General features: G+C 39.2%; 1 protein-coding gene across 5 annotated transcripts in view; it reads left to right on the plus strand.

The window, feature by feature from the left end:
* The window catches only part of BBS9 (Bardet-Biedl syndrome 9), a 434,296-nt gene that overhangs the window by 332,834 nt on the left and 79,927 nt on the right, over nucleotides 1–21,535 (plus strand). For all 5 annotated transcript variants that reach the window (XM_042921788.1, XM_042921820.1, XM_042921795.1 and 2 more), the window contains one exon: nucleotides 15,198–15,380. In XM_042921788.1, coding sequence (XP_042777722.1) covers nucleotides 15,198–15,380 — 183 coding nt within the window. The remainder of the gene's footprint in view (nucleotides 1–15,197; nucleotides 15,381–21,535) is intronic.

Genomic DNA, 21,535 nt, shown 5'->3' on the forward strand with positions numbered 1-21,535 from the left:
CTTGGAGCCTGGAGCCTGTTTCTGATTCTGTGTCTCCCTCTCTCTCTGCCCCTCCCCCATTCATGCTCTGTCTCTCTCTGTCCCAAAAATAAATAAAAAACGTTGAAAAAAAAAAATTAAAAAAAAAAAAAAAAAATAACACTTATCATCTAGCATGTGTGTGTGTGTGTGTGTGTGTGTGTGTATCTAAAGATATAGTATGGCAGGTTGGGAAATGCTTGGGCCTTGGAGGTTTTAGATAGACCTGGTTTGAATTTGGGCACTGCTGTGTGATTTTGAACAAGTTGCTTAACTTCTCTGAACCTTGTTTTCTTCATAAGTCAAAAATAGTAATTTTCTAAATTGTTGTTGAAAGTTTTAGGAATAATAAACATTGATTTCTCAGGACTGTGCCTGGCACATAGTGGACACACAGTAAGCAGCAGTTGTTGTTTTTATTAATATATTTGTTTTCCTTGTTGTTGGTTCTTTGCAGGTAGCTCTTAAATCACATTTATCCCCATCACTTAGCATTGACTTGACATTGCACATTACTTTTGCCAATTTGGTCATGTGCAATCTTAAATTCTTTTTTTTTTTTTAACATTTATTTATTTTTGAGACAGAGAGAGACAGAGCTTGAATGGGGGAGGGTCAGAGAGAGAGAGGGAGACACAGAATCCGAAACAGGCTCCGGGCTCCGAGCTGTCAGCACAGAGCCCGACGCGGAGCTTGAACCCACAGACTGCGAGATCATGACCTGAGCCGATGTCGGACGCTTAACCAACTGAGCCACCCAGGTGCCCCTTAAATTCTTTTCATAAGTAATGATACACATCAAAAAGCTTGAAGGGGATAAGAATGAACTGTTTTCCTGTAACCATTCTCCTTGGCTATAATGGAAGTAAGTCTTCGGTCAAATTTTGCCATACACAAAGACATTTATTAAATAAACGTTTATGGGGCACATGGGTGGCTCAGTCGGTTAAGCATCCGACTCTTGATTTCAGCTCAGGTCATGACATCACAGTTTGTGAGCTCAAGCCCCGCATCAGGCTCTGTGCTGAGAGAGCACTGAGTGCTTGAGATTGTCTTTCCCTGTCTCCCTCTGCCCCTACCCCACTCATGCTCTTTCTCTCTCAAAATAAATAAACTTAAAAATTTTTTATATAAACATATATAAGTATGGAACAATTCATACAGCCTACTGTAGGCTGGGTGAAGTCTCAAACTCCATCTTTTAGGCACTAGAATACAACCTTTCTAGAAAGGTAAGACAATAATTCAAGACAGAATACACTTACCCTCATAATGGGCATCAGATAGCTAGAAATCTATCCCAAAGGCAAGACACAGGATCATTTAGACTCAAGCCTTGGACTATATCCCCTCAGTGCCTTACTGGCTTCTTATACACTTTTCAAAGGAGAGTATGAGTTCAAAAATATTCTGCCAGTTCGTGTATTTTGATACTATTAATAGCAAACAATTTCAATACTGTTTGATACAGTGAATCTCTTTCTAACACCCGTAATGCTGATTTTCAAACCTTTGATCTCCCCAATCAAAACCTATTTCTGAAATTCATTATAGTAATTACAAAGTCTTTGGTATTGCTGGAGACACCAATAGCCCAAGTGCTAGTGTAGCCCCTTCTGACATGTGAGCTTTGCTTGCAATTATAGATGGATAGCTGTTTTGAGCACAAACTCAGACTCTAGAGCAGTGTTTCTCCATTAGGGTGATTTTTCCCCTAAGGAGATATTTGACAGTGTCTCAAGGCATTTTTGGTTGCCATAGCTGAGGGGAGGGTGTGTTTATACATCCACATATAGTTTATACAGTTCAGAGTGCTGCTAGACTTTCAACAATGCAGGGAAAGTTCCCACAACAAAGATTTGGATCCAAATGTCATTAATGAGGACGTTGAGATACTGCTATGGAGTGTAGCTTAAACTGACTTACCTGCTTATTACATCATATGATCTTGTCTATGATGATTTATTTCAAAGCTAAATTACAGGCTTTATAACATTCATGACATAACTTAATGGTAAAGACTTGAATTTACTAATTCATTGTAATGTAATACTTGTGGAAAGTATGAATTTAGAAACTAGTTACTTACTATCTATGGTAGACCTAAATAAATAACATAGCTTATAGAAACTTTTTAAAAATGGTAGGCCTTAGTCTTAATCACTGGATTGTAGGAATGGATTTCCATTGCCCAGGTAGTGCTCCTATAAATTACTATCTTAATAGACACTCTTGTGCTGCTGAGTTATCAGGGTTTTTAATTTACTTCACTGTAATAAACGTACATTAAATGTCTTTGGCCTAGAGGAGTTTATAGCACAGAAGAAATCAGGCACCACATATCTTCAGCAAGGCCACTTCCAATTGTAATGCCCCAACAACCTATGGTCTGTTTCATTCCATGTGAAACCAGGAAGCTCCACTCATTGCCTTTTGTACTATTTCCATGTGGTCTGAGCTATGGCTTATATGGTTGCATGCAGCCTTATAAATGTCTTGCCTAAGTACTGCCAGATAGTAGTGGTATAACTATGTAGTTTATCTAAGAAAGCAAAAATAAATATAAACCACAGGTGTTCGAGAGAAATGGCCTTTAAAAATGTTTTAAAAGAAGATTCATAGAAAGAGAAAACGATTTCACTTTATTGGGAAAATGCCACATTCACCTCTTAAACTCTGGAATGAAGGAAATGGTCAACAGCATTGTCAACACTGTTGGGGTCTCCAGTTTCTATTTTTGCCTTTTTGGGTGGATTATCAACATGCCTTAATTGATCACATGTAATAATGTGTCTTCGCGTTAACGGCCTTACTAAAGGAATGCTCTTAGGATAACCAACCGACTACCCAACTATCCATCATTTGCCTTCATTGGAGATGGCACTCAAGGCTGTGTGGGTGGCTACATAATTACTGACATGTCTGCCTGTAGGAATGTGGTCTGAAATATTCTAAACTTAGGAACTATTCACATCAGACCTCTTGGATGTTGTTTTTGGACAGTGATAACTGTGGCATTCTCCAGGGTTTGTAAAACGAGCTCTGACTTTGCCAACCATAGATTCCAGCTTTAACAGCGATCTGTTCAATGAGTAACCATGGTCCAGGGAACGTTCATTCTTTTTTTTTTAACAACTTGATTTCATTAATTATTATTTTTTAAATTGGGGTTTTACTTGGCTTTAAGTAGTTCATTTTATGGAAAGGGGTAAAAATTTGGTCAGCAGGGGAGTGGAGGGTAGGGGGAAGGTAAAAATAGTAATCAGGTTTGAGATCAGTTGTATTTTTAACATTATATTAGCCAAGCATTGGAGTTAGTTTCCTTTTAGGTGATTAAGTTACATGTCTATTTTGTGAATAAACTTTGCAGAAATAGCAAAATTTGTCTCTGTGTCACTTGCAAATGATTTATTGTCTTTCTCATTTAATATTTTTATGTATCAGTGGTATATGTTTTAAAAGTCCCAGCCAAAGTCTATATTCCAGCACTGCCTACCTTTCATATTCTTCTGGGCAGAACATTAAAAAAGAAGAAAAAAAGGGTCCTATAGTACATAGTATAAGGAAATTTCTCAGGAATAATTTGTTTTTGTAAAAGAAGTTTTAAATGAATTCTCAAGGCATTTGGCAAGTGTGGATTGGTGTCAAGGAAAATTATAATCCTAGACCAGTAAAACCATCATGACTTCTAAGAGTCACAGCGATCATACCTTAGTGTTCCAAAGCATCAGGTGATTTGGCCAATTAGCAGGTCTCTTTTTATGAAGACAAATCATGTGTGACTGAAATATTTTACTAAAGGGTACATTTTCCCTGTTATTTTAATAGCTACCCAAATGATAGCATGGTTAAAAATGTATTCTAATCCTGGGTTTGGTTTAGGAATTTCAGCTAAATGCTCGTTATAGGGGAATCTTAAGATTTTACTCTGTGAGAGGTGCAATAGAATGTAATCTAGTCCCCTATTCTATTTGTACAAAATAACATAGTAGCAAAAGTAGTTTAGAATTGGAATCTTCCTATGCCTTCCAGTTAAAATCCCAGGGTTCTCTTTTATCTAGCTAAAGGTTCAGCACATAGATAATGAAACACTTCTTACGTGCTTATCTGGCGTTTAAATCATCCCACCATTTCTCTTTTCATTTTGAACCTTATTTCATTGTTTCTGTTAAAAGAACAATTCTTTGGGATACAAATTGGATCTTTTCAGCCAAAGTAAAAGTTTAGACATGGTAAACTTTTTCTTCTTCCTTATTGCAGGGGCTTTCCCAGTCTGTAGCAAACGCCATCGCCAATAATATCGTTGAGTGGGAAACATGCCCTTTTTCTTGCCTGCTTCCAAATCTCCCCTAGACTGAAAGTGTATCTTTCTTTCTTTCTTTTTTTTGGATTTAGTTTTTTAAATTTACATCCAAATTAGTTAGCATATAGTGCAACAATGATTTCAGGGTTAGATTCCTTAGTGCCCCTTACCCATTTAGCCCATCCCCGCTCCCACAACCCCTCCAGTAACCCTCAGTTTGTTCTCCATATTTATGAGTGTCTTCTGTTTTGTCCCCCTCCCTGTTTTTATATTATTTTTATTTCCCTTCCCTTATGTTCATCTGTTTTGTCTCAAAGTCCTCATATGAGTGAAGTCATATGATATTTGTCTTTCTCTAATTTTGCTTAGCATAATACCCTCCAGTTCCATCCATGTAGTTGCGAATGGTAAGATTTCATTCTTTTTGATTGCTGAGTAATACTCTGTTGTATATATTTACCACATCTTTATCCATTCATCCATCGATGGACATTTGGGCTCTTTTCATACTTTGGCTATTGTTGATAGTGCTGGTATAAACATGGGGGTGCACGTGTCCCTTCGAAACAGCACACCTGTATCGCTTGGATAAATGCTTGGTAGTGCATTTGCTGGGTCGTAGGGTAGTTCTGTTTTTAGTTTTTTGAAGAACCTCCATACTGCTTTCCAGAGTGGCTGCACCAGCTTGCATTCCCACCAACAGTGCAAAAGTATCCTTGCCAACATCTGTATCCTTGCCAACATCTGTTGTTGCCTGAGTTGTTAATGTTAGCCATTCTGACAGGTGTGAGGTGGTATCTCATGGTGGTTTTGATTTGTATTTCCCTGATGATGAGTGATGTTGAGCATTTTTTCATGTGTCGGTTGGCCATTTGGATGTCTTCTTTGGAAAAGTGTCTATTCATGTCTTTTGCCCATTTCTTCACTGGGTTATTTGTTTTTTGGGTGTTGAGTTGGATAAGTTCTTTATAGATTTTGTATACTAACCCTTTCTCTGGCATGTCGTTTTGCAAATATCTTTTCCCATTCCATCGGTAGCCGTAAAAAATTTTTTTTGAATATTTGTTTATTTTTGAGAGACAGAGACAGAGCATGAGCACAGGAGGGGCAGAGAGAGAGAGAGAGAGACACAGAATCTGAAGCAGGCTCCAGGCTCCAAGTTATCAGCACAGAACCTGATGTGGGGCTCGAACTCACAAAGTGTGAGATCATGACCTGAGCCGAAGTCGGACGTTTAACCGACTGAGCCATCCAGGTGCCCCCGTTGGTTGCCTTTTAATTTTGCTGATTCCTTCGCTGTGCAGAAGCTTTTTATTTTCATGAGGTCCCTGTAGTTCATTTTTGCTTTTGTTTCCCTTGCCTCCAGAGACGTGTTGAGTAAGAAGTTGCTGCTGCCAAGATCAAAGAGGATTTTGCCTGCTTTCTCCTTGAGGTTTTTGATGGCTTCCTGCCTTACATTTAGGTCTTTCATCCATTTTGAGTTTATTTTTGTGTATGGTGTAAGAAAGTGGTCCAGGTTCATTCTTCTGCATGTCACTGTCCAGTTTTCCCAGCACCACTTGCTGAAGAGACTATCTTTGTTCCATTGGACATTCTTTGCTGCTTTGTCAAAGATTAGTTGGCCATACATTTGTGGGTCCATTTCTGGGTTCTTTATTCTGTTGCCTTGATCTAAGTGTCTGTTCTTGTGCCAGTACCATACTGTCTTGATGATTACAGCTTTGAAAGTGTATCTTTCTAACCAAAGGGCAGCCATGTGAACAAAACATTCATTTCAGCAGTCATTAGAGCTGTCTGTATCCTGGTGTTAGGCAGCTGTGGCTAAAGGTGAATTGGAAAGATTTTTTGTTGTTGTTTTAAACAAAATTTTTTTTTAATGTTTATTTATTTTTGAGACAGAGAGAGACAGAGCATGAATGGGGGAGGGGCAGAGAGAGAGGGAGACACAGAATCGGAAGCAGGCTCCAGGCTCTGAGCCATCAGCCCAGAGCCCGACGCGGGGCTCAAACTCACGAACCGTGAGATCGTGACCTGAGCTGAAGTCGGACGCTCAACCGACTGAGCCACCCAGGCACCCCTTAAACAATTTTTTTTTAATGTTTATTTATTTTTGAGAGAGACGGAGATAGAATGTGAGGGGGTCAGAATCAGAAGCAGGCTGCAGGCTCCGAGCTGTCAGCACAAAACCCGACACGGGCCTCAAACTCACGAGCTGTGAGATCATGACTGAGCTGAAGTCGGACGCTTAACCAACTGATCCACCCAGGTACGCGCACCCCCCCCCCCCCCCCCCTGCTTTTCTGGTAAGTAGATGACAGATATATTGAGGTAGATCTGTTGTTACCATATGACATCTCTTGGGTTCCATTCACATTGGGAACCTGACAATGCTTGATTGAGTGTGTCTGGGATTTAAGAAGCAGTGTAGTTATGCCGGAGTTTTAGGTGGACTGACTTTGAGTTTCATTAATTCAGGCAGCATTTCTGAGATACCCACTGTGTACCGAGTACCAGAAAATTGAGGGCATGGTGGGGACTTATCTATTGCTTTTTTTACGCTGGAATTTTCTGGAATGAGTGTGAGTTTTGTTTTCCCTCTTCCTTCCCATAATGTACTTTACAAACCTTTTATTTAAAACACCAAATTTTGTACATTTTGAATAAGGTATAAAAGAAAAATAACATCTAGCTCCCTGATTAACAAGCCTCAGAGGATTCTTGGAGAGCAAATTATAGCAGCCAAGTTGAATGTTTGTATGTGTGTATTTTTAAAAACAAATTATTATTACTATTTTTTGAAGTTTGTGTATTTATTTTGAGAGAGACAGAGATAGCGCAAGTGTGGGAGGTACAGAGAGAGAGAGAGAGTCCCAAACAGGCTTCATGCTGCCAATGCAGAGCCCGACGAAGGGCTTAAATTCATGAAACTGCAGGGGCGCCTGGGTGGCTCAGTCGGTTGAGCGTCCGACTTCGGCTCAGGTCATGATCTCGCGGTCCGTGAGTTCAAGCCCCGCGTCGGGCTCTGTGCTGACAGCTCAGAGCCTGGAGCCTGTTTCAGATTCTGTGTCTCCCTCTCTCTCTGACCCTCCCCTGTTCATGCTCTGTCTCTCTCTGTCTCAAAAATAAATAAACGTTAAAAAAAATTTTTTTTTAAAAAAATTCATGAAACTGCAAGATCATGACCTGAGCTGAAATCAAGAGTCAGACGCTTAACCGACTGAGCCACCCAGGTGCCCCGTGTGTATATATTTTAATAGAATTCCTAAAGGACTAAAAAAAGTCATCCAAAACTTGTAACCTTACATGGCTTGGCTTATGTATTCGATACATGGTCTCATGACATTTTACTTTGAAATTTGATTAATGTGGCTACAAATGAGCATTGTTCCATTGAGTGACCACACAGAGAGAGCCGGAAAACATTGCAACATAATCAGCTGTCCTGCATCACCTTAGGTGGCAGTAGTAATGTGCCTCAAGTATCGGAGAAGGAGCTTCCTTTTTTCATTGTCACTGTTAACCTGACAGAAAAAGTAGAATTGGCCTGATATTACTACACTGAAATGAACCCTCAACTATGGAGTATTCAGAAAGAATAACCAGGAGCCAAACAAATTAGGAATGCATAGAAAGGATGTTAACTACTTGAGTAGTATTTTATAAGTGAAAACCAAGTCTGAGGAAGGTAGAGGAGCTGGCCAAAGGTTGTACAGCTAGTAAGTAGTGTTACCAGCATTCACACATATCTACATGACTCTAAAGTTATTTGATTATTGCATCATCCAGAATGTTGCTAAGCCCAAGTTATACAATATGGTATAGCCATTAACATATCAAAGTTGTTTCTTAAATAAAGGTGCCTTTGTGTTAATTTATCACCCTTACATGAATTATACTTTCACAGTACTTTTTACTTACTACTTTTAACAGCTTTGTTGAGATATAATTTATATGAAAACAATTCACTCAATTAAGGTGTACAACTTAATGATTTTTAGCGTATCCACAAGGTTGTGCAACCATTAGCAGTCACTTTCCATTCCCTCCTATCCCACACCCACCCCTTGCGCTAAGAAGCCACTAGTCTGTTTACAGTGTTTATAGGTTTGCCGATTCTGTGCATTTCATATAAATGGGATCACACAAATGCAGTCCTTTGTGACTGGCTTCTTTAACTTAGCAGAATGTTTTTAAGGCTCATCCATGTAGTAGCATGTGTAAGTACTCTGTTTCTTTTTATGGCTGAATAATATTCTGTAATATTGATATGCCTCATTTAATTTATTCTTCAGTTGATGGACATTTAAGTTGTTTTTCCTTTGGGGGCTATTATAAATATTGCTGACGTAAATATTTGTGAACAAGTGTTTGAGTGGACATATATTTTCCTTAATCTGGGGTAGAAACCTACAATTGTCATTGCTGCCTCCCCTGGCAACTCAGTGTCTACCTTTCTGAGGAACTGACAACCTGTTTCCAAAGCGACTACCTGATTACATTACCACTCTCAATGTTTGAGGTATTCTGATTTCTCCGTGTCTTTGCCAACACTTGGTATTATGCATCTTTTTACCTCTTTCATTTAATTCTCATAATGATATGAATTAGCCAAAGAAAATATTCTTACTGCCATTTTATAGATAAAAACTCCAAAATCAATAAACATTAAATGAGAAACACAGGATGAGTACAGAGGGGAAGTGGTGTGGATCATTCAAAACAACATATCATCCAAAAGGAATTTAAGTTTTAAAATCTGACACAGCTATGTTGGATGTTATTAATCCTGTTTCCCACCCCTGCATTTTAAAGGTGATGAAACTAGAGCCTAGATAAGGGAAGTGAATTGATCACTGACTTAAAGCTGCTTGGTAGGGTGGTCAGTCCATTGCATGGCCTATTGCTGAATGCAATAGGGATGTACAGGGATGTACAAACTCATCCATGTCATGGCACTCCATTTTCTTAACTCATTCATCGATGCTGGACTTTTATTAAAATAAATACATCTCAATTCATTTGGGGTATTAGAAGGTCAGCAAAGTTGAAACCTCCCATTGGGGAGCTTCTGATAGAATTTGTTCCACATTTTGCCTACGATTACATTGATGTGAGGGCAGGAAATTAATGCAGGTACTGTTACTTGGTGACATTCTTGGATCAGATGGCTTGGATATGAATTCTGGTTCTGTCACTGACTAACTGCTTGACCCTTTCTGTATTTCTGTCTCTTTATTTTAAAATATGGGCAATAATAGTGTCTATCTCCTAGAACTGTTTTGAGAATAAAAGAGCTAATTGCTGTAAGGAGATTAGCACAGTGCTTGGCTCCTAGAAAGTCCTCAGTAAACGTTGACAATTATTATTACATAACATCAGCTTGCTTAGACCACTGAAAACATTGTAGTCTGAGATTTGTAGAAAATAAATGAATCATCCTTTTTCAAAAGTAGCTTCACTAAAGGAGCAGGCATAGGAAATAGCTAATTTCTAAAGTCTTCATAATTTTGAGCTTTATGGAACCTAATGCAATTAAAAATTAGTTTTAATGTTTATTTCTTTTGGGAGAGAGAGAGAGCAAGCAGGGGAGGGCCAGAGGGAGAGGGAGAGAGAGAATCCCAAGCAGACTCTGCTCTTCCCTCTCAGAGCCTGATGTGGGGCTTGATCCCACAAACTGAGCCGAAATCAAGAGTCAGATGCTCAACTGATGGAGCTACCCAGGCGCCCCCGCAATACAATTTTTTTGAGAAACAACTCCCCAATCCTTTACAAATTATGAACTCATTTCCTTTTACTTACTGTAACTTTGGTTAGAAACCAACCTGAAAATTTCAATTTGAGGTGACCTCATCCCCAACAATGTGGAAGTCTCACTAAAGCACCTATGCCTGTTATGGATGTAATATATTAGTAGTGTTTATCCTTAGTATCTTTGTTGGTTTATCAAGATGAAAACCCACTGAATTATTTTAAGGTGCCTACTGTATATATTTGTGTTCCGTTGTGGAAGAAGGAACACTCAATGGGCAATCAGGAGACAGGATTGGAATCCTGGCCCTTCTCTGCTGTAGTTCAGGACTAAGCTCATCTGAGCCCTAAGCTTCTGTTTCCTCATCTGGAAATGGGGGCTGTAGGGATCAACAATTTTTCCTCAGAGGGTAGTCATTAGGACCAAGTGATAATCTGAATATAACAGCACTAGCACAGTGCCTGGCCCACAGCGAGGGCTCAGTAAATGACAGCTAAACAGCAGTGTAATGGGGTTCTGTGTGCCACACATGAGATTTGGAGGCAGATTCGATGGTGAGTTTAGGTGAAGAAATTGGACATGTCTGTGTTCACATAGAGCATGATTCATGTCTACTCTGCTGTTGCTGCTGCTGCTTTCCTGTAACCAATTTTAGAGCCTATCTTGGCAGCTGGAAGTATTTGGGATTAATTTCACACTCACTTTATGAGTTGAGCATTTTCCTGCAAGCAGCTCCCTGGGCCTCTGCCTCATTACTTTGGCATCAACTGATATGGCAGTTGGACATAGATGTCCTTTGGGGTCTCCATTTTATTTGGAAACCTTCAATTTGAAAAAGCAAAACAAAGACTATCAACACATTTGTGCCTGAAATCGTTAGCATTTATTGTTTCCTAAACCCCTCCCTTTCTATAGTTCTGTTGAACACCAGGGAACACACATCTTGCACAGCCAGTGATAAGCACTAAAAAGTCACACTCCTTCAGATTCAAATCCTAGCAGCTGGTTGGCCTCATTTCACATTTCCAGGTGAGCAGCAAGATCCTCTAGGCCTTGGTGGGACAGATCTAAATCTTGATGGGTCTAGTTTTTCCAGCCTTTTTTACTATGTTAATTCTGCTAAATTCATTTGGCTCTCATGGCGAACAAAGTAAACTTGGCTGTTACGTGTAAAACTAAATTGAGAACATGGAGATCTGTTTAGTATTTCATGCTGGCCAGTAGGTCAGGAAGATTTTCCTTGGGGGTAATTTACATAAGGAATTGTTTATCCCATTTCTTTCCAATTTCTGTGACCATTTGGGGATAGCAGACTTTCCACAATGGCACAGAAATATAACCAGAGAGACCGAAACTTAGAGAAATGAAGCTTCTCCCGGATTGATGTATTTTGGGCCTTGCCTAGGAAAGATCCTGTGGCTTGGGCTGCTGTCTCACTGAGAAGTCATTCTTCTACCACAGCTGTGTTTAGCAAGTTGGGTGGGTCCACGAACTGACATGCTGTTACACTTAGTAAGAATTTTCCCTTGATAGTGAGGAACGTGCATAAAAGCCTCACTTAAGTCCCAGCAAATGCCCAAATGTTTACTGTGACCGATAGCTGCTTTGAGTGCAGCTTCCATCAGGTGACAGCCCCAAGTCAGAGTACTCCGTGGCCACCCAGTACCTATAGTGTTACATGCACGGTCTCCACCTCGACATTCTGGTTCCTCTTCAGCAGTTGCCCAGATGACCTTTTTTTGTCTCATCAAATGCTTTTCCCAAACTGGAATATTTGCTCCTTCCTGAACAAGCAACCTCTACTTTTCTGCTTTAATGAATTTGCTCAAGTTGTTTCCTGTACTTTTAAAGCCCCCTCACCCAATATCTGTTCTTGAGGATGAATTTCAGGTACCTCTTCTCAGTGGCACACTGGTAAATATTTGACAACTGGTTCTCTGGGAAGGTGGGAGTTTGGGAGGAGACCTGGCTCTGTAACATTTGTTGGTGTTCATGTGGTAAATACTTCCACCATGGCTGATTTCAAGCTACCAACGTGAGGTCACTGAAGGTGAAGTTGGGAAGAAATGGGCAGTAGCCCACCATTGCAGAGTGTTTCCAACGTACAGATACGGTAGGCATAAGTGACCTCAAGGGCCTAGATAATAGTGAACTAATTAAGAAGTAATGAGTTTTGAGTATTTATCACCTTTGTTTTGGTGTAATTTCTTTAAGTTTATGTAACTTAAGTTTTAAGTAATGGTCGTGTTTAACAGCTGGCACACAAAATTGAAAACAGGACAACCTGTCCTTTCTCTGGAGCCTGTAGGAACTGGCCAAGTTGCTTCTTCCTCCACCTTTTCCTTTGTAAAGTGCTCCAGACTCAGTAATAGTTAAACCTTTCTCTGAACCTGGCAGGTGCTTCAGGTTGCATGCAGGGTTTGGATTGAGAGACTCCAAAGTGCGACTCCTGGTCTCTCACTTGCTATGTGATGGTCAAGCTGCCCACTTAATTTGCACTTCCCCGTGCAAAATGAAAATGCAGGGCCCTTGTTAAAAGTCAGGAAGAAAGTGCTGTTAAAATAGCCACTAAAATCTAAAGCCTTTTCCTTTCTTCAGCAGTCTCTCTTTCACACTTTCTCATGTTTTTATTTTCTATTTAATGTCATTCCAAGTATAGAAAAATTAAGATTATTTGCATGAATGTTACCATCAATCCTTATATTGTTCGATGCCAGTTTTAAATGCAAATATAAGAGCATTTAACCGTGAGTTAATGAACGTATCTCCTCTGCTCATGTGTATGTTCTGTTGCCCCATCATTGACTTCACGTATAAAACACAAGTTCAAAAATAAAATTATTAAGAATTTAAAGACAGAGGCAGCAGGGCATTAAACCAAGCATGGAGCCGTTCGAAGCACAGGCACAGTTTACATCCCTGTGCACAGTACGGGGCAAATTTCTTACATCCGCTGAGCCTCAGAGGCCTCATCTGTAAAACAGAGATATGCCAACCAGGTGGAGGAGTGGGGATTGAAGACACTGGTACCTGTATGGCACAGCAGAATGTTTGGCATGCAGTCTGTGCTCACTTAATTACAGGGATTATTATTAACCTACTAATCATAATATTGACGGCATTTTTCCTTTACAGTTCATAGGGTCTTCCCTACAGCGTCGCCACTTGCCTCTGACGTATTTTCCTTTTTCCATTATTAACTCTCTGAAGGTAGAGATGAAATCTGTCACCATTGAATTCCCTAGAGTGGTTTCTGCAACTTCTTGCATATACCTGGCACTCAGGAGGTGTTTATAACCTTGATCTTTGTATGATTTGGGCTTATTGACAATACGCATCTGTGTCATAATATGATGGTTCCCACAATGAGGCTTAATTGGTAACACTCACAGGAAAAAAAGAATATAAATGTAGACTTTAACAGGAGTCAGTTGTAATCATGGTGAAGCTGGGGGAAGAAGCAGATGATTCCAGGTGTTTTGGTTTATGGAAAGTGGCCTCTGTCTCTTAGAGGAGACTTCTTGAAGTAATAGGGAAGGGATGAGTTCCAAGCCTCATTTGAGTAAAAGAGGCCCCAGGGATATTAACTCTGGCCCATAGTAATCTGTCCCTTTGCGAACTTCTTTTACACTTATTTTCTGTTCTGCACAATTAGGACATTATTACAGTCATGTTTCTTTCCACTAATTGGTTGGATATTTATGTTTCCTGTCCAAAAAATTATAAGATCCTTATGGGCTAGAAGATATCATGTACTGTTTTGAACACCTATGGAAAGAAAGTAGCACAGTACTAGGTACGTAGTAAGCAATGCACTTTATTACAATGCTGACCTTGGTCCAAACTCCCAGGGTTCCCTGGAGACTGAATGTGAGTTGTGATTGTCTTTTATAACTCTTGCAGGCCCTCAACCAAATGCCAGAGTATCATGGTCTGCCTGGCATTGTCAGGCAAACACCTTGCCTTGACAGCTTTGTCTTTTCCTAACCTACATCTCTTTTCCAGTGTCTCCCAGACACTCTGAGGACTGTCCCCCAACAGCCCCCGTTGCTATATGGAATTTGGGAGACCACACAGCTGTAAACTCTTACTTGTTTGAATGATGATTTTTTAACAAGCCCTTTGGGCCAGTTTCAATAAGCCATGAAATATCACCAAATGGCTCATCTGCACTAGAGTTCTGAAAGTCATCTGAGCTCTAGTCCCTCAAGCTGGCAGGGACTGACAGAAAGGAGCACACATTGCCCTAGCTTTTCCTATTCCTGTTCTGGGGGCTGTAAGGCGCCTTGAGCCTCTGGGCCAGTCAGTTCATTACTTTTAATGAGCACAAAATTCACCGAGACATTAAAATAAAACACCAATGGGCAGTCTTGGATGTTCTATTCAATTGTTGCTTTAGTTCTTTTTTCCACAAGATTATTCAAGAGGATGAAAAAAAAAAAAAAAAAGCCAATTCTACTCCTGCCAGTTTTATCCTAAGTAGATTTGGCATTGTAAAGCTAACACACCCTGAACGTTTTTTTTCTTTCAGATCCCTGTGGGCTAGTGCCTGACATTTGTGTTAAAAATGACATTACTCAATTGGTCAAATGTTTGAACATTATCTACCTTTTGGATATAATAAAGAAATACTGGATACCTCAGCACCATGTAGCATATAAAGAGTAATAATCAGAGGCAGATAATTACTTTCTGAAAAGGATGTAATGAAATCATTATTTTAAATTACGCGGCAAATGTGGTTATTTTGATATTTTTTAATTGATCCATCTCTAGCTAGTAATAAAGACTATAAGAACTGTATTAGAGGTTACTTCTATTATCATATATTGTAGAAGGTCAATTGATGGTGAACCAGACACAGAACAATGTCCCCATTAAGCTGATTTCATGGATATTTTCATCCCCTGGCCATATGGATTTGAAATTACATCAGGGATTTTTTTTTTTTAAAGAAGGAAGTGAGCAGATGAATGATAACTATTTTATTACTCAACATAGCTTGTGTTTGTGGAAGACAAAGTTCATCAAGCTGTTTTAAAGAAAAACACAAGTGTGCCAAATGCAATTTGTTGAGGGCTCAAGCATTGTGAAATTATCCCTAACTGAAGTTTGTCATTTCTGCAGGTAATCGCTCTCGCAGATGCAGTAGAGGAAAACCAAGACAGTCTGTTCCAGTCATTCACCAGGCTGAAAAGTGCCACCCATTTGGTGATTTTGCTGATTGGGCTGTGGCAGAAGCTTAGTACCGACCAGATCGCTATTCTGGAAGCAGCATTTCTGCCACTGCAGCAGGACACCCAGGAATTGGTAAGGACCCACGATTCTGCAATGGTAACAGCCATTATTGAAAAGATTGTGGTTTTAAGAAGATATCACATGGCTGTTGTATTTTCTAAGGTACCTGATGGAGGCTTTTTTTTTTTTTTTTAAACCCAGATCCTGTTTTCCTTTTCTTTAAATCATAATAAAAATGTCAAATGAAGGCCTTTTTTTTTTCTAGAGCTATTTTAAAAATAGGTATAGAGTCCATTTTTATGTGGTATTCAGTCTATTTTTTATGTGCTCTTCAATCACTTAGAAGCCAGGGAAACAGTCATTTGACTGCCTGAGTGATGGCAGTAAACCTTCAGATTAGCTAATCCTTTCCTTTTCCACCAGAGAAAACAGTTCAGCCATTTTAATTTGCTCAGTGTTCTTAAATTTAAGTGTCAGTTCAAGGGTTAGGGAGAACTGAGATAGCCTTGCCAAATGACAGGAATATTTTGTCACATTTATATAGTTCTTAATACATAGTGTATAAACTTTTTTACTCTTGACCCTTTCAATAGGCAGTTTAGAACCAAAGTGGGGGGGAAGATGAGGGTTCATATTTAGAGTTTTTGTTGAAAGATTATATGAATAAAAACATCTCAGACCCCTCGAATTGTAGAGGTTTGTATGACTACCAGGTGTCATCATGAGGGAACTTTTTGCATGCTTTTATTTACAAAGAAATAATATACTTCTTGGAAATTAGAGACTCTTGGACTCATTTTTTTTGTATTGGAAGAAACCGTTTCATGAAAAAAGCCATTTCAAACATAGCCATGAGAACATAGGGCTAAAAATGATAGTACTAAAACTAACATTTCTGAGTACTTACTAAATAGGCACGAGGTGATATTTTAAGTGTTCCACAAGGATTGTCTCATTTAATCTTAAACATGGGCCTAGAAGGTTGTTAAGGTACTATTTTCACCTCCATTTAACATATGAGAAAATTTAGGCTTTGAGAGTTAAGTACCTTTTGGAAACTAGTGGATATAGAGCCATGGTTTGGGCCCAGGTCTGGCTGCTTTCAAAGCACATGTTTGTCTTTTTGTTTTTTGGTTTTTATCAATACACTGTATTTTAGCAAACAAAGTCATGAACAAGATTTTGAAAATCACAGGCTTTGTCTGTTCAATGTAATTTTCTATAATTGGGTCAAAGTATTGTCAGATGAAAAAAAAATTCAAGCTGTATTTTATATCATAAACAAAATACTAATAAATAAATTGGGAAACAATTTAGAGTATACCTTTTTTTTTAGATTCATAAAATGAAATTACTGCTAAAATTGATCTTTGAGAAGCCAGAAATGTGGACAGTGTAATAACAGAGAACAAAGAATACAATTTGGGTTGTATTAGTGAGAATGATAACTGTGAACTCAGATTTAAGTAGTCAGAAAGACTTTGGTGGCCTCAGTTCCTGGTTCCACCACTCGATGATAAAGTCCTTCTGATCAGGTTTTCTGGCTGTTCTAAATCTCTACTTATGTATTTCTAAGCTAGAAACAATAATAGGACCTACCCAAGTTGAATAAGAATTAAATGAGATAATGGAATACAGTGGAATTATATGTTACTCATTTTTATACTCAGCCTCTGGCACAGTTCCTGACCATAGCACAGTCAATATTTGTTGGGTGAATGACTAGAGAAAGGGTGAAAGCTAATAAGAAGTGACTTGGCAGAACAGATGTAGTAGATATAATCTGGAGCATGAGGAAGCAGGGCAGGGCCAGCTGTATAATTTACAGGACCCAGAGCAAAGTGAAAATGTGGATCCCTTGTTCAAAAAAGTAGAAAAATAACCAAAATATTGTTAAAACAGATTCTAAAACAAAGCTTTTTACTTTCTGTGTCTCATCATGATGTTTTTATTTGCTATTTTATGCTATTCTAAATGAAGAAAAATAAAAAATTTAAGTTGTCAGCAGGAATTTTACCATGAATCTTTATAATGTGCAATGCCAGTTTTAATACAAATATAAGAGCATTGGACCTATATGCAGAATCGCCAAAATTATATAATTTGTATTTTGTAGCTCATACATGCATATGTATTTTGTTCTTACAGAGCTGTGAATCACTGCACAAAATTAACTGCTTTTACTTCCCTTCTTGATATGCACACATCTACCAACACTTTCCACCTTCAGCTTACTGATGAGTAGGGAAGGAAAGAAAAAGGAGCTCTGTGTTACTCTATTTCCCTTTCCTTCTGTTACCATTTTCAGTGTAAGTAGTCGGATAATACAGGGAAGTAACAGGGGTGTAATGGACTTCCTTAGTCATTCCTGTTTCTTTGAATCTATTTGCTGACTTTCTTCATTCAAAACAAGTTTTGGTGCAATGAAACGCCTTAAAGGCTGTCAGTGCCCCCACTTAATCAGTCTAGACATGCCCTCCTTGTATTTGCTTTGAGTCTCCCTGTCTCCCACTCATTCTGGGGCCATAGAATTCTAAGCTTATGGGGCAGAAAGGTAGAAGGAATACGTACCGCACATGTCTTCCCTTCTTACACATAATTCACTGTTGCAGCAGACATCACTTACAGAAGACAAGTGCAAGATTACATTAAGAATTTCAGGGGCGCCTGGGTAGCTCAGTTGTTAAGCATCTTACTTCGGCATAGGTCATGATCTCATGTTTCAGGCCATGATCTCACAGTTTGTGAGTTTAAGTCCCACATCAGGTGAGCTTGAGCCCTTCTTTGGGTGAACACGAGCCCCGCTTCGGGCTAACACAAGCCCTGCTTCTCTCTCTCTCTCTCTCTCTCTCTCTCTCTCTCCCTTTCCCTTTGCCTCTCCTGGGATTCTCTTTCTCTCTCTGCCTGTTGCTCACTAGCACCTTTCTCTCTCTCTCTCTCTCTCTCTAAAAAAAAAAAAAAAAAGAATTTCAAGGTGGTGATGGCAAAACATTAAATCAAGTGTGGGGCCCTTCTGAACGCGGGGCCCTGTGTGACCACATGGCTCACATGCTCCTGAAGGTGGCCATGAAGTGTGGTTAGACCCAGAGGAAGAATTTCCTTGAAATAAAGGTTCTCAAATGTAGGGACTGAGTCCCCAGAGAGACTGTGGAATTTCTGACTCTAGAGATCTTTCAAAACAGCCTCCTTCTGCTGGGAATAGTGTGTTCATCCCTGTAGGCAGGTGAATGGACTAGGCATCTTCTCAAGGCTTCTTTCTGCCTGCCACTGTGTTCTTTGCTGTCATAACTCCCAAAATATAGAGGGAAAAATTCTTTCAACTTTCTTCTGAATTTGGCGAGATTAGAAGGGGTGTATACTCGTTATGTCTATTGAAGCCATTAATAAGACAGGACATTTGATAAAAACATAACTTGGAAAAGAATGAATCCAAAAAGACATTTTAATACTGCTTGTTATGCTCTTCATCTTTAATTAGGTTGTGGTATTCACTTTGGACTTATACTGTTGAGACAGCTTATATATCTTGAGAAAAAAGGAATCCTTTTTCATTCTTTAAGACGTACGCATGCAGTATGTGGTTTTGACATGCTAGTTCACAATCCCCCGCATTATGCCTTTGGACCTCACAAATAAATGTTATGTGATGGGTGTCCCACTGAGATGTGAAAATGAAATATGCAAACCTGAAATAACTTGGAATGAGGGTAAGACGGGGAAGAAAGGAGTCTCTGACCAGAATGTTGAAAATATATCCCATATTGAAGTTATTATGATACCACAAAAATCTGAATGTAATTTAGACGGTTTGGTTGGAAGTGGATGGCAGAGTACATGTGTGAGGGGGAGAACTTCAGACATGTGGACAACATTTTCAGAAGAGACTCTCAGTTCAAGGTCAGATGTCCCCACAAGTATTGAGAGGTGGAAGAAAGTGCTCAGAAGATGTTTTATTTATGTTGCACATAGTACTGCACAATGGTTTGTTGTATTGTTATTTAGATGGCATGTGTCACAAACGGCAGGCTAAATGCCGTAGTTCATTCTGGAATATTTTCTGAACTGGCATCAGGTTCACAAAGCATAAATATTTAGAATTTATTATTCCTAATGAAAAGTGATGTTCTTCACACTATCCTATCAGTATTTTTTTAAATGCCATCTCATTTGGATCAGAATTCATCATTGTTTTCTTTGATCTGTTTCTTAAATGCTTTTCTATTTTTGTCACTTCTCATTACTATTTGGGGGCAAATAAATGCTGGTATTGCAGACTATTATGTGTGACTTTTTCAAGGTGTTGAAAGTTACATGCTAAATGTGTTTTTGTAGGGATACTTCCCCTCACTTTAAGAAAAAACATTAACTGTTCAATTTGGCATCTCCAAAAAGAGCTCTTAAACTCAGTTCCATCAGTGGATTTGATAATATAGTATTGTCCCTACCATCTCCCTGTGATGGAGAAGTTTTGCCCCAAATAATGTGTTCTATCAGTGTACCTGATGCCGCAATTCTAAAACTGTTTTCTTTTCAGTTTAGGGGCTGATGATTTCAGAGTATCTGCAATGCAGAATTTAAACATACATCTACTGGCCCTTTATCTACATGTAGTTCTATGGAAAATACTGTCTACTTAGGTCATGAAGGGCTGTGTAATGGTTTGAGTCTGAGGGAGTGTTTAATTGTGATAGTACACCTCTCTCATGATGTTATACAAAAGCCAAAAACTGCAAAACTCCACATACCTCAGGATTGGCTTAAAATCTTTTCATCCGGTTATATTTGCATTCAGTGAATATTTATTAAGTACCTACTATGTTTCAGGCAGTGTTCTAGGTTCTTGGCGTATTTTATTTTATTTTATTTTTTTATTAAAAAAAATTTTTTTTTTATCTTTATTTATTTTTGAGACAGAGAGAAACACAGCACGAACAGAGAGAGAGGGAGACACAGAATCCGAAACAGGCTCCAGGCTCTGCGCGGTCAGCACAGAGCCCGACGCGGGGCTCGAACTCACGGACAGCGAGATCATGACCTGAGCCGAAGTCGGCCGCCCAACCGACTGAGCCACCCAGGCGCCCCTCTTGGCGTATTTTAATAAACAAAACAGAGTTAGAGCCTATCCTCCATGGATTTACTTCAACATTGTAAGGAAACATATTCCAGTCACAGTCAGCCATAAACATATTGGCTATCTGATTTAGTAGCCACTTGTCATATATGGCTATTTAAAGTGAAATTTAAATAAAGTGAAATAAAATTAAAATTTCAGTTCCACGATTTCACTAGCTATATTTCAACTGCTTAGTAGCCACATTGGAAAGTTCAAATATAGAACATTCCCAGAAGCGCCTGGTTGGCTCAATCAGTTATGCATCCTACTCATGATTTTGGCTCAGGTCATGATCTCACAGTATGATTTTGAGCCCCACGTTGAGCTCTGCATTCACAGTGTGGAGTCTGCTTGGGATTCTCTCCTTCTTTCTCTGCCCCTCTCCCACTCTCTCTTTCTTTCTCAAAATAAATAAATAAACTTTAAACAAAAAAGAACATTTCTTTCATTGAAGTACATTCTATTGCATAGTACTCTCTATCATTACAAGAAAAAGGGTTTTGTCAGTTGGGTTAAACGACTTGAGCACAGTTTAGCAAATTAATGAAAGTAGGGTAGGACACTGACATTAAGTTATGCCGCGGCGTTTGCTTTAGCAGCCCTTATTTCTGGTATTCCGACATCATCAGCCTGGTCACATGTGCAATGACCAGACTTTTTCTAGGGAGATGAATGCATCTACATAAAAGGGAGGCAATAAGTGCTGCTACTCCCCCTTCACATGACCTTGGTAGACATTATGATCATCACAAATTCTTTCCTGTTGAGCCTGAACATGATCTCAGAATCCTTTTGAATACAGCATTTGAGGTAGTCACTATCACTTGCAGTTGGTATATGGATAAATCCTCTTTGCCCTTCTTGAACTCTGTACAGATCTGCTCCTCCTTTTCTTAGCCAACAGCTTAGATGACTAAGATTCTTTAAGATGAAATCTAGAAGATGGCAAGAGAACATGTAGGAACAATAGTGTTATTTCCCAATGGGTTTCTCAGACTTAGGCTCTAAATGTTCATTTATGTTCCACCTGACTCCAGAGGAATCCCCAAGGAAAAGAGAAATGGAGCACTGGTTTGGAGACCTGATTATGCACAGTCTTAGATTTGGAAGGAAT

This window comes from Panthera leo, chromosome A2 (genome assembly GCF_018350215.1).
Source record: "Panthera leo isolate Ple1 chromosome A2, P.leo_Ple1_pat1.1, whole genome shotgun sequence".
Taxonomy (NCBI): Eukaryota; Metazoa; Chordata; class Mammalia; order Carnivora; family Felidae; genus Panthera; species Panthera leo.